Source organism: Genypterus blacodes, unplaced genomic scaffold, assembly GCF_046128005.1.
Source record: "Genypterus blacodes isolate CSIRO-AG114 ecotype Tasmania unplaced genomic scaffold, CSIRO-AGI_Gbla_v1 ptg000057l_1, whole genome shotgun sequence".
NCBI classification, from domain to species: domain Eukaryota; kingdom Metazoa; phylum Chordata; class Actinopteri; order Ophidiiformes; family Ophidiidae; genus Genypterus; species Genypterus blacodes.
This window is the reverse complement of record NW_027466869.1, coordinates 1,933,757-1,958,034: the sequence shown is the minus strand read 5'-3', so window position 1 is coordinate 1,958,034 and position 24,278 is coordinate 1,933,757. Positions and strand designations below refer to the sequence as shown.

Below are 24,278 nucleotides of genomic sequence, written 5' to 3'. Positions count from 1 at the left end.
GGGGAAGCCTAAATTGGGAACATAGGTGGGCTTCCGCAATAAAGGTCACTGTCAAAGGTTTAGTCTGCACCAACTAACCTTTGCTGAGTCACTTACCAAATTCCAGGCACATGAAATACAGTTTTAGTTCGCCAATATGGCACTATTGTTACCTTGTAACTTATCATTTTGTAAGTAATTTTGACAATAGTAATATGCATATTATTTCATCAGTAACATTAGCACTGTGCATTGTGAATTAAATATTAAGAATCCTGACCACTGTAAACATCACATTTTCTCAACATCAAATTTGGTTTATTGTTCATCAGGAGCATAACTAATAAACTGTCAGAACTCTAACTTTAGAACTGTAGTCAGAACTCTGAACTCTTCTGTAAATTAAGACCCCAAGTTCTAGCAGTGGCTTAAGGTTTTAAACCTCTAGTCCTCAGCTCCATATAAATTAACCCCTGTGATGCCATAATGGTGAGTTTTCTTGATTTAGCACATCTCCTGCTACAAACAAAAAACTTTTAGGCAAGAATTTTTAAATGCTGTATAAAAAAAAAAAATTTGATGTATACATTTGGTGTTCCGTCTGTAATCTGAATAACGTCACACTTCCCATTTGAACTTATCGGACTGCACTGTGGCATGATGTAACGCTGTTTCATTTACAACATTGATTATGCAAAGTATTTCATCATCAGTGAGCAACCATTTACTCTAAAAAACACTAGAATAAACCTCGGGCTCGGATTGGTCAAGAGCAGCTGTCAATCATGTAAGCGTGTGCGTCATATCCGTTGTCAGGTGGTGCTGTCGCTGTGGAAAGATGCGATCAGCGGAGAGCGCAGGCTTTTCCTTAATTGCTCATTTCTGCAACAGGGTCTAAACAACCTGAAACCAACCCTGTGCTGTCTCTTTCGACCGAGGGAGGAACCCCGCATATACACGGCTACGTTTACCCAAGAAATGTCGACGTTGTAAGGACACAAGGCAGACTTTACCCGGCGGTTTTGGCTCGTGGTAAGCGAGGTGGCGACTACGTTGCTCTATAGCTCTCTGGCACGGCTAGCCTAATGTAATGTTACCTACTTTTGTTTAAATGGCCTCCCGGCCGCTCTGTAGCTTTCACTTTGGCGTTAATTTAGCTCGCCACTGGGCACATTGCCCTCTTTGCGAGACTGACGTGCTCTGGTAGCCGTAACATGGCTAACTACTGCTCCGTGTAGTTTGCTTCGGAGCCCCAACTCCTTGTTGTGTTGCCGCACGGTGCCCCTTTGTGTAGCCGGTGTGTGGCAACGTCTTTTACCGAGGGATTCGTCACCCGTTGCTGAAAGAACCTATGTTCTTTCTTAGCCACAAGAAGTGTGTTTATGTGCACTCTAGCTTGGCTTTATGTAACTTATGTAGCCATGTTGCTAAATCATAACGAACACATATGCGTGTGTTTAATAGCCCACTTGGTCAAACACAGTTCTTATATCAAACCTAGCCGTATAACGCGGGCGGCACTTAAGATTCACGCACATGTAATAGTGCTCTGTTTCCGGTAAATATATTTTAATACCCAAGTACTTCCATTACTTGATATCTAGTACAACTTGCAATGCAAAGCGTCAGCTGCGACTTGTATCGTTGTACAGTGCTAGTTGCCAGGACTGAACGGTGTCCAGCTCTTGTGATTGCAAAATGGCACCAAACAATGTGTGACAGTCAGCATGCATTTGTAATTGTTTTCGTCAAATGATTTCTCACATGACCTTGTGTACACAATCTTCTTGTGCGGTCAAGGGCGTTTTGTTTGCACTAACGCAGCCGGCAACTCTTGTTATATAAAGACCGATATCGATAGTCGTGTGTAAAAGGAAGCTATGGTTGATTGATTGATGCCTCAATCAAGAAGCATGGCTGAAGCGGTTCTGACCTTCCAGCTGCTTTATTGAATAAACCACGTCTTTGTTCTGCGCTTAAATGTTTAAACTATTAGTAGATCCGTCGATTTGCCTCTTTTGATTACTGCAAAGTTTGTAAATCCAGACATTTTATTTACTACCTCCTCTCGGGTCTTTTGTATCTTGAGTTTGCAGTGGAGCTGTTCTAAGCATTGGGCTGCTAGTCTGGTGGGTGGATCTCGAGGTGGTTGTTTTGTCCTGATACTATTTAGGGAGCCCACATTTCTCGTGGGCACCGGCAGCGTGTCTCTCCTCCTTTTGTGTGATATGATTCAGAGGCTGTATCTGTTCTTGTCCTCCCTCTGGTACAGTCAGAGGCAGCCTCGCTTGCCAGATCAGAGAGACTCACCAGAGTCGGAAACAGATAGGTCTGTGCTGTCATCGTTGCTGATGTCATTTAGGTCAGTGTGCATTAGTTGCTTGCGTTGACCTTTGCTTTTTTAGATGTGTCTGGGTTTGGCTTAATAGCAGTGGAGCTTGTGTTAAGTAAGTAGATGAAAGGCCCTGGGTCCATTTGCTATGATGAGTAACAATTGATGTCCATGAGTCAGTTACTGTTATAAGTCCAAGGTGCATGGATTGGTTTAGTATGGCTCTTAAGCAATTGAATGTTGCACTGGAGTAAAGGTACAAGTGTACATAATATTGTGAAAGCTGTGGGAATTGATTAATTTTTCGCCGAAGTTCCCCATTTCATCTAGCAGCAATTCTGAAACCTAACCACAAATTTAGAATATATTGCCCTGGCTGCACAGAAAACATTTATATTGCCAAATCCACCAGCTGCTATTGACTGCAGCATTAAAACAGTTTAATCCCTCGCTCTGGAGCCCCATGAATTGTAGTAGTTGATTTGCCACTGTGCTTTGAGTGCTTTAGAGTAGGATGCCGTCTTACTATTGGCAGTGTGGCTCTGCGTCACTCGGGCATTTGCCATAAATGTTGTCAGAAAACCTCAGCTCATCAGACTCAGTGGGTGATGACTAGTGGAGATGGAGACAGATGGGCGAGAGACACGATGGTGACACTGTCTGCTGTCTGGGATCACAAAAAGCCTCATGGAAGTGAGAATTCATATCGGCCCATACTGACTGCCAACTGTCCTGTCTTCTCCCTGCCCAAAAACGCCAACTGGCGAGTGGTGCACGATTAGAGTTTTGAAACATGATGATGATCTGTGCTTGTTCATTAATAACAGGATTTTTTTTGTAGTTTGCTCCACTTGCATGGCCAGATACATATTCTGAATGTTTTTGGTTTGTCAGATCGCCACTTAATGTCTCCTACCATGCAGGTGGAGTTTACAGCTCCAGATGCTCAGGATATTATGAGTGTAAATCACCTCAGTCCTGTTTCACAGCCAGTGACATTCTCACTAAAGATGTGTCCCTTTGTGTTTTCTTTCATCTTGACCTAACATTTGAGATGTTTTTCAGTTGATGCAATGCACTTATCTGAGGCTTGGTGCAACATTTCATGTCTTTATTGGTGTCATCACCTGGACATTTAAGCATTTCAAATTTTCTCAAGGAAGACAGTAGGGTGACTCATCCCTCTCGGTTGTTGGCACTACTTCCCTGTTACGGGAAGCAGTTGAGGTTTCGTCACATAGGAACTCTGTATCAGTAAACAAAGCATACCTCTGGCTCTCTGACTCCAGGGCCATAGATCTGCTGTGGCAGTTACAGTAGTTAGTGTCCTGAGTCACTATCATTAGGTAAATGCTTGTCATTTTTTGTGTTTTGTTGACGTGCATATGTGTCTAAGAACAAGGCCTTTCTTACTAAACAGGTTTAGATAAACTGGCTGTAGACATTTCTAGATAAAATGTGCAGATTAAGAACAGAAGGGTTTTTTAAGAATGCACGGCTCCTGCAACAGGAAAGACTCGCGGCAAATATGTGATTCATTTTTTGAGAACCGAATGTACGACCTACTTCTGACTTCTCTTTGTTCATAAAGAGTTTTTTGTCTGAGCGATGCATTTACATGATAGTATTTCTCATCTGAATTGCAGAGTGTGGCACATTCCCATTGCAAATTGAGAGATTGAATTTGAGGTGTCGACCTTGACACAAACAGCCATCATTCTGAATGGAGCTGTAATGGCCTCACACTCACACAGAGGTGTTGGTAAATGTGTGGGAGGGGTATTTAAAATAGGCTGGGAGGAGCTGCCCTGAAGTTTACCTCCTTTCACTCCTGTTCTCACTCATTCTGCCAATGTCCTTTACCAGTCTGCAGGACTGCTGCTGAAAAGCCCTAGCTGTAATATCAAAGCCTTTTTTAAACCATTCCTTTGACTTTCCTAATTATTTTTCCCGTTGATGAAGAGGTTGTTTTCTTACCATGATGTATGCTCTCGTCCTTTTTACATTCACAAATGTTATGTATTTATCTTTACTTTTGTGATTTATTCCCCTGTAGAGCTCCAGTATGTCCAAGCGGCGCTACTCGGAGAGGGCGGCTGGAGAGACCTCAGGAAGGGCCAGTAAGCTTCACTGTCCTGGGATATCTGGTAGTAATGCCAAGAGAGCCGGGCCCTTCATCCTAGGTAAGTGGGCCAACGGGGTTTGTTCTTGGAAGTGCTTGTTCTCACATCTGTGTGGCCAATACTTTCTACAGTGTACAATGGTTTTGTAGCTTCTGTGTGTACATAATGTGCTGCAAACCCGTGAAAGCTGGGAGGGGGGTGGTGGTGGTCCTGTGTGTGTCTGCACGCCTGAGACAAGAATGCAAGGAATTTTGCTGGTCCCCATGACAGAAAGGTCCGACTCTCGATTTTTTGCAAGCTTGTTTCCCTTCTCTGGCAAATGCATGTCCTTTCCATGTTATCTAACTTATTTCTCAGTAAAGCACTCCTCCACTATTTGCAATGCAGAGTGCCAAAGAAAACATTACACCAGGGGGTGTTAATGGGTGCGTGCACATGTAGCCTATAATGACTTGCAATGCGAGCACACTCTCCAGCATGTAGCTTGCCTTTTGGTCATGCAGCTGTTCCCTTTCTTTTACTCGCAGGGCCTCGCCTGGGCAACTCACCAGTGCCCAGTATAGTGCAGTGTCTAGCCCGAAAGGATGGCACGGATGATTTCTACCAACTAAAAGTAAGTGATTTATTTATAGTCCTAACAAAAACAATCAATTAAGTACACTTTTCAATGAGAATTGGAACCCGTATCCTTCCAAATCTAAAGCTATGATGTCACGGTAGACATCTGAACCTTTGACCTTCCTGAACACACAGCATTGTTGGTGTTGATTTTATGGCTGCTTGTCTGAATCTGGGGCAAACAACTAAACCTCTGCTGTGCAGTTCCAGTTTGTTTATTGGGGCTATCTAATGTCTTTTTCACAAGGTTTAGAAGGGGGGAAAGGGAGGAGGTTGCACCCCACCTGGAATGTAGATTTTTAACCCCCACATCCATTTAGTGAGTCATTCCGTGACCCTCCCTTATACCCATGACTACAGCGCCTCAGTGTCTGCTGCACAGTTTGTTTACTCTCACTGGGACATGTGCTGCTGTTTTAAAGATGCTGCTCGGTTTAGCCACGTCTACTACAGCAATTTAGCATCATCTTAAATACTAAGTTGATGAGTTAAGTAATGAATTAGTTTTGTGTTGGAACAAGACAGATCCAGCATGTGGATAAATCACCAGCCCTTGTCTGGGCCTGTGCGGCTCTTGTCTTGTGACCTCTAATCTCTTAATCTGATCCTCCATGTGGTTTCTGCAGATCCTGACGCTGGAGGAGCGAGTGGACTCTGCTGGGGAGACTCAGGAGGAGAGGCAGGGGAAGATGCTGCTACACACAGAGTACTCCCTGCTTTCTCTACTGCACAACCAGGACGGCGTTGTCCACCACCATGGCCTCTTCCAGGTACACACGCCTGCACACAGTTGACACATTAATTGCTTTTTAGATACAAATATAGTAAATGTTTCATCTGGATGACATATTTAAGAAAAACAGAACAAAATGTGAGATTCCTCTAGATAATGCGGTCGAACTGTGTGGGCTTTATTCTGTATAATTGAACATTACATCATACTACTCAGTTCAGAATAGGGTTTAGAAGTAACCGCTGCTCTGATCAATTCAGTAATAGCAGAGGTAGGATTGTTATTAGACCAGGCAGTTACTTTCATTTTCCTTATCAGGGTAGTTTCAATGGAGAAGTGGGAGTATCATTAAAGTTGCAGGAATTTTCTATTCATTTCTATCACCCCGTCTCTCGTTCTCATATCCTATCTGTTCCACTCTACTGGTGTTCTCAGAATAGCAGCATTGAGCCGTGCACTCTGATCATTTAGGTCTGCATTATTGATTGGATTATTATAGTGCAGCTCCACTGTGGGAGAACCGGTTAATAATGAAAGCTTTGAGAGGAGCTGAATGCAAAATGCAAAAAAAAACACAGGCTGATACAGAAATCAATAAGAAGTGGTGACTCTGCTAAGAGTTGTAAGTCAAAAGAGGAATGACCCTTGTTTTACATCTTCAGTGTGCAGGGATGGGTGCTTCTGATTCATGTTTGCTTCATGCAGGCTGTTGCTTGATGAACATTTTTCTTGCTAAAATGTTTTCGTCTTGTATGGACTCAGCTCGATGTGTGAGCCTTGTGTGCTACAGGAATGTGTTTGATTCAGTGCTTTTGTGCGGTACGTCATGATATTGATTGGAGGATGTTGGAAATTAAACCTGAAAACGGTTGCATCAACTCTGTACTCTCTACAAAGGAAGCTGCATCCTGACGACAGCCACTCACGCTTCTTTGTTCTCATTTTCCAGGACCGAGCCTATGAGATAGTGGAGGACATGGAGGCCAACAAGGTGCGCAAAATGAAGAAGCGGATCTGCCTGGTGCTGGACTGCCTGTGTGCGCACGACTTCAGCGATAAGACAGCAGACCTAATCAATCTACAGCACTATGTCATCAAGGAGAAACGGCTGAGTGAACGCGAGGCCATCGTCATCTTCTATGATGTGGTGCGTGTGGTGGAAGCCCTTCATAAGGTGAGTCTAGTTCCAAGATGAGCTGCTTTGCAAAATAATGTGCATTACATTACTCACCGGTGCAGCTGAAAGAGATTGAGATTCATTTTCTGTTTGCATCAAAGAGTAAATGTTGGCCACTGTAATGCTGTAGGAGAATCAGCTGTATGAACACTTTTCAGTCTGTTTGCTAGTTGCACATGATTTCTGATGACTCATTTCCCATGATCGTTTGCCACTCCCAGAAACGAGATGATTGTTTTGATACAGATGATTCACTTAACACAGCCTTACTAAACATTATCTCCTTCCTTCTTTCTCTCCTGCCTGCAGAAAAACATTGTGCACAGAGACCTCAAGCTGGGCAACATGGTTCTGAACAAACGGTAAGACGAAGCTCTCTCGGTCAACCAGCCAGCCCAGTCAGTCATCCCATCCTTCAGTCAGTCAGTTAGCTAGCCGGTAACCTCACTCATTAGACTTGGTCAGCCTGCCAGCATGTCATTTTGTTTCAACTCAGGCGTGCACAGAAGGGCCCCACCAAGCTAAAGCGTCCTGTATCCAGTGTACAGTTGGATTTCAACTCAAGCTGGGGTCACTTTCTCAGTCCAAGAGGGAGATCAGTTGTAGGAACTTAAGCCGTACTCTCCTGTGTCTGACTCAGAACCTGAGTGTTTAGTAAAGGCTGGTGATTGATGCCCCAGGATTAGATTTTGTGAAGAAGGGGGAGAATGGCACTCTGGTTTAAACGGAGCAAAGGAAATGCTACTCCTTTGTTCGCTGTAGGACAGACAGGCATGGCAGTTTTGTGTGCGTGTGTCCATGTATGGAGGGGGGTTGCAAAGTACACAGAACACCAGCATGAACGGGCCTCAAGACACAGAATTCTCAACTTCAAATGGGCCCTGTGGAATGGAAAACAAGTAATATTTAGGGCCACCTCCAAACATCATATCTGCCAAATTTAGGAGAGACATTTTGGAGGTGGAAATGTAATTAACAATTTAACATTTAAATGTGTTCAATTTATACAAACATCTAACAAACACTTGTTCATTTATTTTCTAACTAACAGTTAGATAGTGTTACTTCACACCATCACATCCAAACATTGATGTTTGCATCACACAAGTGAGCATCATCAGAGGCTTGTTCTGCAGCCTACTCAGCCACTTGTCAGTAATCACCTGCACATGTGATGACATCCATTTAAATGTAAGCTTATCTTTTTTCCCCCCCTCATACACACTCCCAAGAGCCTGTTGCCCCCACCAGCAGTAGTGATGATGAAACAGTGTTTTGGTCAGGGGAGGAGGGTGGCAAGCAACCGAGCAGACGAGCTGAAAACTCTGTCCCAGCTGGAGTCAAAAGAGAGGCCTGCCAAAGGCCCCATAACTCAGTGCTGACTCACACTGCAATACACATCACACACATGCACAAACACAGTCATCTTTCTATTTAGCTTCTACTCTTTAACCTCCCCCGTCCCTTTGATTTGCGCTCTTGTTATCGTTGTCCTTCTGATTCTCTTTTGTCATCTCCTTTTTCCCCCTGTGTGCTTTTGCTTTGTGCTTTGGTTGCTCGGTCACTCCACCCAGGATGTGCACAAATGTAAAATAGGGGAAAGACACGGTCAGGGAAGCCTCTCCCAAACCCTCCACTCTGCCTCCCTGTCATCATTCCGGGAAAATCCATCACTGCCATCAACAAGCTCAGCAGTTTATGCAAGAATGATGTGATTTCCTCTTGCAAAGGCAGCTGTTATGAAAGCAGGATGTCATCAATCAATCTGCTGGGTCGTTGACTATGCACGTTGTGCCAGTTTGACTTCCTACATTTAAAAAATGTATTTGTAAGGGGATTCTACAATTCATAGACATGTATCCCATTACATCTGAATGAGAAATTTGATTGTTCTCTGTGCGGGTTGGAATGTGGCAAAGGTGAACGAGTTAGAAATTGTGACCTCTGTACCATAGCACATAACAAAATACGTTTTTTTGCTGCTTTCAATAGAAGATGCCCTGCGTCTAACCTCGCTTCTCATCAGCTGGGGTATTTTCAGCACAACATTGCAGTGAGGGAGAAGTCATGGGGGTGTTTAGGTTTCTGGTTTCCTGACTACCCGGTTCACATGACCAGGAAGCGGAGATGGTGTGGTCTCTTCAGTCCCCAGGGACCCTTGCCTCACGAGGAAAACATGCAATTTCATTTACCCAATCTCCGGTGCAAGAATAGAACCCCTTGGTCGTGATATCCACAGACAAAAGGACACACTCCTCCATAAAGGAAGATTTTATGTTGAGGGTCCTTGAAGAATTGCACTCCGCTCCGCCGGCTCATCCTTTTGTAGATCACAAGAACACTGCATAGTTACAAAGACGTGGACAGCAAAGCTTTTGAACGGTAACAACATGCAGTATAAGTTGGAGCTGTGAGTTATTTGGACTGAATGTTCAAAGGGAAGACTCATGGAAAATCGTTTTGGTTTAATGTGGCTGTTTGACAGGAACCAGCTTCAGACAGCATAATGGGAGCATTGAGTATGTGATGGAGCAGGGTGTGAAAGTGAAAGAGAATAAGGGAAGCTGTTGACCTCATGCTCTTTAGAAAGCGGATGTGGGTAAGGAGCGTGATCCTGAGTGGACCCAGGCTAGAAACCGTGACTGCTTTTGTGTGGTCGTGCGCTCGTACATGCTGGAGTGCATTTACATGTTTGCTCTTGTGCGCGCATGTTTAGCAGGGAGTGATTGTGTGGGTGCACTTGAAGTTGCGTGATTGTGTACATACATTAATTCGTCTTGAGCTTTGTACTGTATGTTCCTTTGCCAGCCCATTGCTATGCAGGATTAGTCATCAAGACAATTATCCCAAGCCACAAGTTGACTCACATGTTTGTTGAACTGTGGCTTTTTATTTTCTCCCCCAAAATATCTTTGTCTTTAATACTGTTAGGATTTATTGGCACACAAGCAAACTAAATTTACCTTGATGAGTCAGGCAATACACCCTCTATGCCCACATTTTTATCACAGAAATCAAATGAATCAAACATCCCTTGTTGCCGCCGTGAGGCGGCGACAAGGGATGTTTGATGTGTGCAATGTGTGCATGTTTGATGTGTGCAATACTGAGTCTACATAAAGCAGCTCAGGAAGGCAGAAAACAAGAATTCAGTAAGGAGGAAAATATATGTAGAATGAAGAAGGAAGAGAATTATCTCATGTAAATACCTCATGCAGGTCCCACATCAGAATTTCAGGGCTGCATTCAGGCGGGAGGAGTAAGAGGAATAAGATGATTTGCTCCTAACAACGTTCTGGAATTTTCTTAATTGTTTCAGAACAGTTGGTATCTTAAAACCAATTTTGTAATTGAGCAAATATACAAGCCTTAAAGTGTATATGTATAAATATCTCACAACCCTGTTTACACAAGACAGTATCGTTTTTATTGCATTTTTAAAAACGGAAGAGAATATACCAGAAACTAGAGCAGTCCAGTGTGACTGATAAAAAGGAAGCACCTACAAATGAGACAGTTTTGAGTCATTGGCGTCATGTGAACAGGTACAACAGAAATCAAGTCTGGTCTCAAAGAGGAAACGAGGTTTCTCAAGAAAATGTTTCTCAAAGAATAACAAGAATTTATCTGAAAGTGGCTGGCAGGAGATACTGGTGTTGTTTCAATGCCAGTTGAGTGATAAGTCTGAAACATGGCATGATGGCTGATGATGACCTAAGCACTTATTTGACAACATTATATTGATTGGCTGTGGGTGTTTGTTGTGCTTTTAATAAATAGTTGTTTTTTTGTCTGTGTGCTTTTAGGACTCACCGAATCACCATCACCAATTTCTGTTTGGGAAAGCACCTGGTGAGTGAGGATGACCTGCTGAAGGATCAGAGAGGAAGTCCGGCTTACATCAGCCCAGATGTACTAAGTGGTAAGGGAACAGTGAATACAAGTTGCTAATACTTATGAGCAACTACTGAAGTTAGTCATTCTTGCTGTCAAACCTCAAATGTTGACTGCACAGAACAGGGTACACTATATTAAAAACATTTTTATTATTATTAACATTATGTTACACTGCTGGGTCCAGCTATGATTGCATGAAGGCATAATGTTTAGCAGGAAGGTCTTCTGTTTGACTTTCTGGCTGTTAGGCAACCAGAATGAGATTATGTTGCAATCCCGGATTGCCAAAAGCAGGGAATAGCTTTTTTTTCTGCTTTGTTGGCTTGTCTTATTTTCTCACGATATGTTTGTGTCTGAAAGCTGCAAATGTGTCTGTGTAAAAAATGTACTCTTGAAAAAAGGGGAAATCCATTATTACTGTCCTGCTCAATGTTCTTTTTCTTGAACTAAATAAACAGAACTGAGCACCACAAGCAAATCAAGGAAATGTTTGCGCATGCACTACCATCGTGTTCCCTGATGTTCTATCAATTTTAACATTGTTTTTTTTTAAACATCTTCCTGGAAGATGTTTAAAAATAAAAGGCAGAAGAGAATGAATTTAAAAAACAACAACATTCATTTGCTTTCAGTCACTCTCAAAAACTGTAGATGGAGCCCGGGCGTGTATATCAGCATAACGTGACAGGCACACAATGAAACAGAGCTTCAGTGACTCACACACTGATGACTCACTGGAGGGAAACTACTCCCATGTAACCTCCCCTCCCCTTCCTCCACCCGTGCGTGTGTGTTTGTATGTGTGTGTGAGTGTGTCACAAGCTTTAACATAATTGCCTGCTGTTGCTGTTGCCTGCCTGGCTGTAACAACACTGCCTATGGTCATGCACAGTCGGGATGCTCCACCCTCCAGTTTATTCACCACCAATCCATGGTTGATTTAATGACTCAGGCTGTATTATCACAACATCCTTTTCCATCAAAAAAGTCTTCTGGGAATATTTGGGACATTAAATGGAAACGATGTCATCGCTTTTTTTTCTCTCCTTGTTGATCATTCGACTCGAATTCACAGGAATTGAACCTGTCACCAAAGAGATCAGCCCTGAATGGCACACACTGGTTGCACAAGCGCTTTGTTGGTTCACTTGGAGGCTTCATGCATTTTCCCTGTCAAGTGGTTTTGGCTAACCCTAAAAGAGCAACAGGCTCTTTCAAAAACATAACTGGGATAGAGCTGTAGAGCTGGAGATAGAGCTTCTTGTCCTCTCTGTAATGATGATCTGATCTGATCTCTAATACTAACCTGCCTCTTCTCTGTCTCTAGGTCGGCCGTACCGTGGTAAACCCAGTGACATGTGGGCTCTTGGCGTGGTCTTATTCACCATGCTGTATGGCCAGTTCCCTTTTTATGACAGCATACCTCAAGAGCTCTTCCGTAAGATCAAGGCTGCAGAGTACACCATCCCAGAGTGAGTAACGGCCCTGAGCAGTGCAATGTTTTGGTAGTGACTTGTTCGAAAATGTTCTGTTCTCTGTGAGGCTTTCAGGTTACGATCACTAACGCTCCCACTGTTCTGTCCCCCTCCTCTCAGGGATGGTCGTGTGTCAGAGAACACAGTGTGCCTGATCCGTAAGCTGTTGGTGCTAGACCCTCAACAGAGGCTGACAGCAGGCGAGGTGCTGGAGTCCCTCAGTGCCATCATTGCCTCTTGGTAAGTGCACCCCCTGGTGGATGGAAATCGTATTAAAATGTGTTTGTTCCCAAGTATTACATTACTGATTATTTACCATGTCTACTAGATGCCTTCAAATGTTTTGAAGCCTTTCATTCTTGGGCTTTAGACATGATTTGGCTCCAGGCACTTGATTTGGATGTACAGGCTTGTGACTTGCCATTGCCTGTACAATTCTCCCTCATAGGGATTTTTACATTTTCTTGCTCATAATTCTCATTAATCATCTTATTGTTTTGTACATCACAGGCAATCTGTTTCTTCAATGAGTGGCCCTCTACAGGTGGTACCTGATATTGATGACCAGGTCAATCACTCAGAGCACATGCAAGAGGTAAGATCTTGGAGGAGCATGTCAGTCAATGAAAGATGATGAGTTGGATCGCCCAGAATTTGTCACAGAAGTCCATCACATTGGCTGATGCTTGATTCATGCCTTTAACTTTATTTAGTAGAGGAAATATTATAGAGACAAACGCTCACATGACCATTTACATCATTGTTAGACATTTAGATGCCACTTTTATTTGTATTTAAGTTTTATTTAGTTAAAAACCTGCAGGCAAATGATCAGAATACATTTTCTTCCTCTAGGCCAAGGTGATGGAAGAGTCTTCACAGTACGAATTTGAGAACTACATGCGCCAACAACTACTCCTGGCTGAAGAGAAGAACACTATCCATGAAGCCAAGAGCTTTCTCGGCAAGCGTCAGTTTGGCAGCATCCCACCTGTGAGGCGGCTTGGCCACGACGCCCAGCCAGTGAGCCCTCTAGATGCTGCCATCTTGGCACAACGCTTCCTCCGGAAGTAGCCCCCGAACACCAATCCCAGACTTTCTGGACCTCTCCAAGGGGTGATAGACCTGTGGAGTCCAAAGAAGACTGAGGAGGATTCAGCCCTAAATGAACACACTTACAGGGACCCCAATCCAAACCAGGCTACACATGTCCCTTTGAGGGCTCTGGGCAAGCTAGGGCATGAAGGCACAAGGAGAGGACCAGAACAAACTGCCAACCTGAAACGTCTCTGCCCATATCTGGAGTCCTCTAGTCAATTGTAGTGGGGAAGGCTTGGAGGAAGATCTGAACCAAAGGTTCCCTGCCCTCAGATCACTCACAGTTGGATCTCACTGTGCAGCCAACCTAATGGCGCAGTCATGCATGGGGACACGCACAATGCTCTGCCTAGAGTGTTGAGAAGACTATTAACCCCATCCCTGCTTCTTTGAGATCTCCCTACTGTAACACTTTATCCATTTACTCTGTATCCTCTGAGCAATAGAGGACCAGAATCATGTAGCAACCCTTTCTCTTCCAAATCAGATCACTTGATCGCAGATGTCACTTCTTTACCTCCATCCCCACTCCTCTCTCCCCTCCTTTCTCTTCTTCTATCCCGTTTTCCTCTTATCAAAAACGATCCAGACTGGTCCCGTCTGTGACTCTGACTTCAAATCAATCTACCTCTCTGTCTCTCTTCTCTGTTGGTAAACCATGTTCACTGTTTTGAGACAAGGGATTGTGAAAATGGAGTCTTGATGCCATCAGTGACGTGAAGCATTAATAATTTCTGTCGGAGTGAAAATAGTTAGAAACCTTTTCAGTGGTTTCGTAAAATCTGAATAAGCTTTTTATCATATTTACCTTAATAAGTAGCATTTTATCCCTACCTTTGACATGGAAGATACTGAATATCAAAGAATGTCTAAGCATCCTTTGGTATTTGGAGACTGCATTGTCTCTTGCTTTTGCTCATCCCTGTGGAAATCTATTTTTAACATCTAGGCAGCTAGTGATTGATACCTGGAAGTCACAATGCCAAGAACTGAATGTGAAAAACTGTTGGAGTCTCCCTGCCAAGGCATGTTGGTGATAACGCTTTCTTAGTGCCATTACTATGAAGATCAGGCACTGTCATATTTGTATTGCCAAAACCCATGTCTTAAAATTATTCGTAGCCAAGGAACCGATACCTACAGCCTCATTCAGACTCAAATGGCATCCAGGTATTCCAACTTCCATGTTTTCTCTTTATCAAGACAGATAATGGTGTTTTCAGTATGAATGTGAACCATCATCCAATGCTTTGAGGTGTCTGCAGTATCAACCAGTGTATGCGTGAGTGTGTGTGTGTGCGCGCGTGTTTGTGTGTGTGTGTGTGTGTGTGTGTGTGTGTGTTGTGCCAGGCAAAGATGAGGGTCTGTAGAGTTGTTAACCTCTAGCAGCCACAGAGCCTTTAAGCTATTCTCTGATCTTTGTTTCTGTTATCTGGCCTGCCTCATTGGCAGACACTGTGAAAACCACAGCAGGCTTTGCTTAGACGGAGGGCTTGACTGAATGTTTTCATCATAGTCCTGTGTCATACTTTTGTAGTTAAGGTTGGAAAAAAATCTCATATCTGTTGCCATTCTCAAGCCCTCTCTCTAGCTCAACGTGTACATGCTTGTATTATCTCACCACACAGGCTGAGTGACTAGCTGGTGGGTGGTAACCGATACTGTAATATTTCCTATAGAAATCAAAATACAGTTTCTTAGGCGTGTGTCTAGTTGCTGGGTCTCCTCGGCTAGCGATTCATTCTCATCGTTTGTCAAAAGTGTCTCCAAAACACGGCAAATCTACTAACCGGCGACTGTTAGGCATCCGTACACTGCAACTTGCCTTTTGCGTATTGGTACCTGCTTTAGGCTGTTTAGACTTCTTCAGATTGATTGCATGAACACAGGCATACTTTCAGATGTCTTGACTTCCTCCTTTTTCTGTGTAATTTCGTGATGATTTATTTATTCACTTGTGTAAACCCCCCACTCCCCCCCAAAAAGGCCACTGAGGCTTGCATCACAGACGTGGATTATGATCGGTCAAGACTATTCCTGGCAATGGAAATGTGTTTTGTTTTGTTTTTCTTTTGACTCGGCGTAACTCGTGCCAGTGAGACAGGCCCCGGATCTTTTGGCTCTCACAGCTTTAAGAAGTGTTGTCGGCCCCTAATGTTTTGTTCTGAAGTGGCTCGGTTCCAGCCATCTTCCTTAGATCCTTTTTCAGACACAGAAATGAAACGGTAGCATCTGTTTTTGTTTTGTTTTTTAGTTTTTGTTTATTTTGGCATTCCTAGATCCTTTTCTTGCCACTTCCACAGTTTGTGTTCAACCTAAGCTACACTAATAACGAGACTGATTTTTTTTGCATAGCTCTATTTTTTACAGAGTACAAAATATTCATACATTATCCTGATTTACGGGAGGGAGTTTTGCAGTGTTTTGGGGGTTTTTTTCCTGTCATTGCTCTAAACCCACACAAGGCTGCACTCTTTTGGTCAGTATGTAAATATGTACCATCATGACTGCGTCCAGTCATATTGTATGTAGTTCCACCCAGTGAAATACCAACTCTCGTTTCAACACATGCCGATCGACATGCATTATGGGCCACGTTGGCCATCAACCGCCACATTGGGAGGTAACAGAATATTTAAAGAGAGCTGTCTGCTTTCTCCCACCTCAATGTGAATTCCATGGGTATAAAGCAGTATTGTAGTAGTGTAGGTTGCTCATCAGAGAAAGGGTGTTTAACACTGTGCCATTACAGAATGTTAACATTAAGTGATCGTCCGTGGAAAGTGTTTGACACCATCTTCCATGACACCGCATATAGACCAAGTGCAGAATACTAACTAAAGGATCAGTGTAGATGTATCATTTGTCCCCCGAATCAGAAGTGTTTCACATTCTAGCTAGTGGATTGTACCACGTTCAATGTTTGTTTTTTTACAGAGTTACGTTGGTGGACTGCGATGTTCTGTGGACTGAAAAGCATGGAAATAGTGTGAGGTTAAACTCTGTGTAAAACGTGACTATTGCATGATTTTTTTTTTTTTTAACTTGCAAGGTGTGCTGGAGAAACTGATTTCAAGATAATTTACTTGGGTCCAACAAGAAAATCTATAGTAACAAGCCCCTCAAATGAATTAGAATACAAGCTTTGTTTCAATCTGAACATCCCAAATTGGTCTGATTTTTTTATTTTTTATTTTTTTTCCACCATGGTTCTGAAATGACAAAACTTCAATATTTAACCAATATATATCACTGACTATTTGAACTGGAAACTAGGCAATGTTAGGTTTTGCAATATGGTGTAGTTGAAACCCAATGGCATAATGTGTTGTAAGCTGCTTGGTTGGATATGGGCATCTAGATACAGAAACTGCATAATTGTACAGATGATAAACACGTTTGTATAAAAAACATATTTTTCTACTTCATCAGATCTCTACATGCATGTCAGCAATAAACTTTGATATGGAAACATTCATGCGTCTGGTTGTGTTAGGTGTTACTTCCTCTTAGCCAGTAGGTGGGGTGCTTTCTTAAAAAATAGGAGCATATTCAATGTTGGCACCAGACCACTACACTGAATGCTGCTCTTTGTTATCTGTTGCCTTCTACATTCCCCTAAAATGCAGACCACACAATTGTTAGAAAACTCAGTAGGACCATCTGTGCCGTCCTCATTATCTGCTTGTGCTTTTACATCATGACATCTTCAGACTCTCGGGGCTTAAATTGTATGAATACTTAACTGAGTGTCACAAAAGTAGACTCTGTACAGCCCCCGTGTTGCGGTGAGTTAGGTTCTGGATCAGGACCGAGGTAGACATGCTCAAACAGGAAGCCTCCTGCTGACTTTGACTGCGCCAAGGGACACTGTGGGCCGCTTGCGATTCTCCCACCTCACCTCAATCCTTTGAATACAAGCGCACCCTCTTCAGCAGGGCATTAATTCCAGAGGAGAGTGCATCATAGCTGCCAAGAAATACACACCAACGCAGATGGAAACCTCATCATAAGTAAAGCTAGTCACACAGAATGATGATGTGCAAAGGCCGCATAGACAACCGCTAAAGAATGCAGCCATTTCTCCACACACCCCAGTGATCCTGTATATACACCTTTTATCAGGAATATTCCGCAGAACAGGATCAGCCAGCAGTGGCTCCCATGCAGGATTAGATCAGATTCATCTCCCCAAGAGTGTTGTGGTATAAATGGACAGTCTTGTGGGAATCAAACATAAGACCTTGCAGTTACCGTCGATATGAGTCATTTTAAACTGGATTCCAATAAATACCTGACCAGACAGTCGATCACTCTGTAACTTAACTTCTTAACGACAAAATGTTGCACTGACTCACTCAAAAGGGAATGCTGAATCGTCCGTCCCACCCATCTGAGACCCCCACAATAGAACATGCCATGTTCATGTCCCCACTTGAGCATTACACCCCCTTAACTAACATCCCAAGTGCAGAGACTTCACGGGTCAAAGTTCAACAGATGCAATGTCCTCCGTAAACTACAACCAGCTGGTCTTGAGAAAGTACATAGGTGCAGGATTCATCTCAAACTGGAGATAATTAATAAAAGACGTCAGAGAGCTCCAGTGTTGTTGCTTAATTTCCTTAGAGTATTACATATTCAGTTTTAGCGGGAGAAAGCAGGCGTTTATCCATCTGGACACCGATGACACAGGAGAAACAGGGACACACTTTTCCAGATGTGTGTCTATAGCAGTGTTTTCATAGCTTGTGTATGTGTATGGTAACAATGCGTTTTATTGTTAACAATGTATGAGAAATAAATGATTGCTAAGTGCCTAGATCCATCTGTTTGGTGTTACTCATTGTCTATGTCTGAATGTGGGACTCCAGCTGCGTCCAGCGAGCTGGGACTTCACAGCCTCCACTGACAGACCCTTAATACACACACAATACACACTGTCCCCATTTTATGCTGCATTTGAATAAAAACATCTTGATGGCCACAGATGTTCTCAGAGAGACACCATGTGGCTTCAGATGATCTAAGATGTCTCGGAGGGTAAGAAATCAAATTTCATGCATAGAGTTAAGTGGTTTTAAATCCCCATCTCTGAGCCATGTCCATACGCTGTTTTACACTCATCCAGCCTGGTCTGATCTAGATAATCTCCAATTCCCGTTGGCAAGCAGAAAGTCCTAAAGGCAAAAAGGCTCAACAGGAAAAAAAAGGCACTGCACTTTTTGTTTTTGTTCAGTATCACAGTGATGGACAAAACACTTTCCTTCTTTTAATGTAATGGGGATGGATGTGATTTGCTACCTGCCCAATACTTTTGGTTTCTTCTTGTATACCAAGAATAAAATATTTAAGAAACGTAGCAGCAGAATCCTTGATGCTCATTTTCAATCCAACCCTGCCCACCCACACCCAATTATCATGTCTTAAGCCAATCAAGATCAGGCCAAACTCAACGGAGCACATTTGATTCAACCAAGCTAGTTGTAGGAAGGGAGGTGACGGAAAAACATGCAGTGTTGTGGGTCCAGAGAATGGAGGGACTTAAGTGTTCGAGGGAAGGACTGTTTGAAGAATGTCCAACTCACTCTTGTTGGCAAATTCCAACATAGTGGCCTGATGATGGCTTAACACAGAATGTGCAGACGGTCCCCATATGGGCAGCATACAAGGAAAAATCTGCTTAACTTCCTTTACTTTTTTCACTATTTAGTTTTCAGCCTTGGCCTTTTATTTTATATGATTGAAATGCAGTAATGGCATCATCACCCAGTTAACAAAGTTACACTTCTTTTAAAAACATGTAAAGTGAAAACATCTGACTCTTTGTTTCCATTCATGTTGTAGTTCTGTTGATTGTTGTCACATGCTGCAGTGCCCTAAACTAATGTAGTCTGACTTTGAAATCAGGACTCATGTTTCCTTTATGCCCTCAAAGGCCCTTTAACATGATACCAAATACCTACACTGAAGACAATAAAACAAAACGAGGTAACAAAACCACTAGTCCTTCTTATTCTCCCCACATTAAAGAGGACAGCCTAATTCAGTAACAGACAGTGACTTTAGAGGTAGTTGTTAAACTGGTGCCAGCAGCAGCGAGGACTTTGTTGTGGCACCACAGGGTACGCACATGGCAGCAGTGTAATCAGAAACTGTCGGACTTATTGCTTCCTTGCGCTGAATGGACAATTTCTCTGAGCAGAAATGAGAAAACTGCAGTAATCTGATGCACAAAGTCTCAACCGTGCATTTAATTTTCCAGCAATTGCACAAATCCATTGTTCAACAATCTGCTATTGATTGCCTGTTGTGATTTAATCATCGTCATTATCGTTCTGCATTTTTTTTGCCATCAACACCTAGCAATTGCTCTGCATAATGTGGGTATGAATCTCACCAGCGGCTATCATTACCAAAGCGTCACATACACCCAGGGCATAACCCCTCTTACTCATAAGCATCTGAAACCCATCGGCCCACGGCAGAAGATTGTTTACAGCTGCTTTCAGTCTCTCTGTGACCTTGTCCTGTTTCTGTGAGAGAGCGAGACGCCGCTGTTTCTCCTTTCCCCCTCAATGATGACATCGTGCATTTTCCGTACATTCTGGAATCAGTCTATAGTGTGATTGCAGGTAACATGTTGCAGAATGAGATGATGGGCCGTACATTCCTTGCCTATTTCGTCTACACAAGGCAGCATTCCGCATTGAGAAATTATATACTCTTTCATAAATCCCCTGGTAGAGGCTGACAAGAGCCAGGCCAGCTGATGAGCTATTAAGGTTTTAATCAGACTTTCCTTCTGTTTCTGTTTCCGAGCTATTCTTCCCAGCAAGCGGCTCCACGTATAGTATCAAACACATTTACAATCACCTGCCCGTTCAGACGGAGCTCAGACAATCTCCAATCTCTTTCCTCTTTCCATCCTCTCCTTCTACCTCTCCTCACCTCTTCAACCCGCTTCTCAGGGGCAAAGTGGGAAATCCAAAATGGAGCAAGACTGAGACTGTCATTTTCAAACTGCCCGCTAACGTCGAACATCTGGTCCTACGGGGAGCAGGGCGACCCCGTCAATGGGAGCCCTTGTCTACGCTGTCAACACCATGAGAACAGCCCAGCACAAGGTGAACAAGGAGGCATGTGTGTGCTGAGTGTGTGCATGACTTTGTGTGTCTCGGCTCACATTATGCACTGACACTGTACTTACTGGACTGATGTGTAACAGACTTATGTGTACTGTATTTGTGGAAAGATCTTAATAAAGACTCAATTCAACTTGGTGACTTTTTTTCTTAACTTTCTGCATAGTATTGCTTTCATCCAATTGCTATGGTTACTCGAATCCATTTTGGATACCTGCAAACCCAAATGGCTGCCAGAATGTGTATGAATTTGAACACACAGATTTCTCTCTTGGGGTGGAAATGTTTTCAGTTTCTTCAACAGCTCAATGACTTAAAAAACGATGACAGAATTGCGTCCCAACAAACATCAATGCCAATAAAATGAAAAAGATTGAAATAAATGTAATACACAAGCATGAACTTGTGCAATCATGAACAGGCATACCAATCCCACAGAGGTTAAAGATTGACCATTTAAAGGGAGCGTGGGCCTGGGAAAAGAGACCCCATCCATCGATGGTGATTATGAGTCTCACAGCTGTCGGCGCTCACACGTTGGACACGGAGGGAAAGCTGCAGGAGCATGGCTAATTCTGTGGCAACGCACAGGAAAACTCAGCTGTCCTTCCACACCTCGCCATCCTTAATGATGTGGGGGCTTACACCACATTCTGCTCTCAGACACAAAGAAATAAATAGTTATTAAATCAGACAGTGTTCTTCATCGATGACAACTGCTGCATGTGGAGAACGGTACAGAATGTTCTCAGATTAAATCGAACAGACCTAAAAACAGATCCAAACTCTTGATAATTTTTCCGTCTACAACCTCAAAGTACAAAGTTTTATCAACTCAATCCAATGAAGTTATATTTCAAGAATTAGTTATGACTACAACAAGTAATGGCTGTTGGCACCAGCCGTGTGGGTGTTTAACAGCTGAATAATTTTTTTAACGTGAGAAGACGTAGGGAAATAAATCCCACCAGTGCTGTGCAAAGAAACCACAAGCCAGTAAAGATGCTAGATTGACCAAAAACATGAATACGTTCTGACTCTCACATCCTCTTCTCGTCACAATCCCCTCCCCCCACTCCCCACACCCACACCCATACTCACACCCACACACACACACACACACACACACACACACACACACACACACACACACACACAAGTACACCCTACCCTACCACCCCCCACCCACTCCTTCATCCTCTATCTTGTGATGGCAACCAGCCCTTGGACTTCCTCTTGTTGCCCCTTCAAAAGTAAGCTTTGGTGTGGGTGGATGAGCTGCAGCTCTTTCTCTCTGTATGCTGTAAATATTTTCTCCAATCAAAGAGTGGAACTTCAGAGTGCGTCGTAATCTCCCAAAGCCCGACACTGAGACACACATCAAAGCACAGGATGAGGCAGATGAGAGAGAAACAGAGGGAGAGAGAGAGTTTCTTCCACTCTGCATGGTGAGGAGGACTCTATCATTTAATCTTGTTAATTAACAGATACGCAACTATGGACTCCACATATTGCTTTAACGTGAAATAAATGATATTTATGACATAATGATTGAAGCAAATGGTTCTTTGTAATGTAAAAGGGTTAGGTATGCCAAACCCAAACAGCATTATCAATAGATTCTGCTGCTCTGTGGACATTTTGGCTGCTTTTGGTTTTTCTGGCCTGCAAACTGCCTGGTGAGTGAGTGAATATTAGATTTACGTCCATTAGATGGAGCGAAACATACTCCAGAGGGTTGATAATGTTGCTCTCAGTCTCCTGGGTGTGTAAATAGCAAGGGTTTGCAAGGATGCAAGTCTAAAGATAAGATAAATACTGTGTTGAGGCATTTCTTCTGCATATTTTGGAGTCATTTAGTTTGTCATCTCCCTGGTGATCAAAAATGAACAACAACAGCTTTAATTTTATACAAATGTACTTACAGAAAACATTTTGACCCAAAACAAAGTCTGCTGTCACCAATATTTGAGTTTGCAGACCTTGCCAATGTGTCAATCTTCAATTTAGGGTTGTATGATCTCATTTGTCCTAGAATAACTCTCAAGTCAGTGCAAGTTAGGGCAAGTTAGTGCATTTTGTGCATTTTCTACTTGTTTTATACAGTGTTTTCACTTTGGAACATATAAGAAACTCCACTAAGAGGCAACAACAGCAAAGCTACCACCATGACATTACACTCTGTCTGCTGTTTCTCTATGAGCCATCACTCTCCCCACAGAAAGCCAAATGCAGCCAGAGGTAGTTATTATGGGTTTTCCACGCTAACGCTTGACTGACTGGTCAGGTCTATTCTCGCTCAGTCAGGATGAAGTGGGTTTGCAGAGTGGCTCTTAGAAGAAGCTGGGTGACAAACAATCACGCAGGGTGTAATTCTGGTGGTTGTCTTTAGCCCCAGTGAGGCAAGGGTGGAGTCCCTAAAAACCAAACCAGGATATCCCAAGTGGTGCCAGGCACCCATGCTGAAGAAACAAGTCTGGACCAAACTCTGTGTACAGATGTGAATTCCTCAGGGGTTTGGTTTGGGATCTGTCCCATCCTAGCTGTTGGTCCATATTTTAGTGCGGGCTGTAATAGTTTTAGCAGTAGGATATAGGAAACAGGACTCAAAGTCTCTGGAGATCTGTCGTCAGCCTTGATTATGTCCTTTTTTGGAGCTACTCTGGTTCTGTTACATGGTAGTAATGCGTCTTACACAGCAGGCTGGTGTGGGTTTTTGGTCATGTGGTGGCTGTCAATCACTTGGGAGGTTCGGTTAGATGGGGATCAGTGTGGTCTGTATCAATGCAGGTCTTGGGTTCTCCAAGCAGTTAGTAGTGTGTTTGCATGCACTCTGCAGCTACTGTATCTAAAAATGTAATAAAACTTAATTTGACCTGCCAAACCTTTCTGACATTTCTGCTTACAATTGCCAGAATCTTATCACATCTACAAGCAACAAGCTGCTGTATGTATTATTCATAGGAAGTTGGAAGAAAATCACTGATGTTGGATAATCATTTTAACATTAGGCAGCAATAAATGTCACATGGATTGCTGAAGCCTCGGGCTCTGTTTGGATTAATAAAATGGAGTCCTGCTCTTTTCCTCTCTTTTCCTCTCTTCCAGTCTCTGCTTTTTACAGTCCCATGTTAAAAGGCAGTCGTGGCTGAAATTCCTGAGAGGCTATCATTTTCCCTGAGATAATGTATGTATATGAAAAATGTGGCAGCAAAGCCATATCATTTTATTTTTTCTGGAAGTGGCACAGAGTGTTTCGTGTTAAATACACTAAAATAACACAGATAAGGGAACCGTCTCAGAGGCCTGAATATGACATAGATAGCATCTCTTCCTGTCTTAATCAAATTCAGGTACCAAAGAGCCGTTCCCACTCTGGGAACCCTTTAAACTCCCCAACACCCTTTTATTATGTGTTGGATTCAGGTATGATCACTTTTAAGATTGAAGAATGTTGTAATATATAAATACCATAAACCAAAATGGACGCAGCTTGAAATTGAAATTCAAGACTTTTCCAGAAGGTTATAAAGCAAGTAGGCATGGTAGAATAAGTTTCTCCTCTTCCATCTGTGGAAATGCTTTGCACCAAAGCCTAGATTACATTTTCACCGCAGAGTTCTTGTTGTAAATGAACACCTATACTGCAAAAGAGGCTTTAAAGTGTCTGGCTGTTATTCATTCGGTCGGTCTTTATTCCA

General features: G+C 42.9%; 1 protein-coding gene across 3 annotated transcripts; it reads left to right on the top strand.

Moving 5' to 3' along the window:
- The first annotated feature begins 775 nt into the window (after positions 1-775).
- stk40 (serine/threonine kinase 40) lies at positions 776-16,908 on the top strand. Of its 3 annotated transcripts, none has more exons than XM_076152663.1 (11): positions 776-1,011; positions 4,368-4,494; positions 4,962-5,047; positions 5,679-5,822; positions 6,735-6,959; positions 7,272-7,324; positions 10,769-10,884; positions 12,187-12,331; positions 12,455-12,574; positions 12,845-12,929; positions 13,190-16,908. In XM_076152663.1, exons 2-11 carry the CDS (start codon positions 4,377-4,379, stop codon positions 13,406-13,408), a joined length of 1,311 nt encoding a protein of 436 aa, XP_076008778.1. In that variant the 5' UTR covers positions 776-1,011; positions 4,368-4,376; the 3' UTR covers positions 13,409-16,908. The 3 variants fall into 3 exon arrangements, with proteins under 3 accessions (XP_076008778.1, XP_076008781.1, XP_076008780.1); XM_076152666.1 differs by lacking the exon at positions 776-1,011 and adding an exon at positions 4,178-4,208; XM_076152665.1 differs by lacking the exon at positions 776-1,011 and adding an exon at positions 4,221-4,275.
- The last annotated feature ends 7,370 nt before the right edge of the window (positions 16,909-24,278 follow it).

Coding starts and splice junctions, on each gene's coding strand:
- stk40 (XM_076152663.1), top strand. CDS start 4,377: ATGTCCAAGCGGCGCTACTCGGAGAGGGCGGCTGGAGAGACCTCAGGA. Junction 7,325..10,768: donor AACATGGTTCTGAACAAACG/GTAAGACGAAGC, acceptor GTGTGCTTTTAG/GACTCACCGAATCACCATCA. Junction 10,885..12,186: donor CAGCCCAGATGTACTAAGTG/GTAAGGGAACAG, acceptor CTCTGTCTCTAG/GTCGGCCGTACCGTGGTAAA.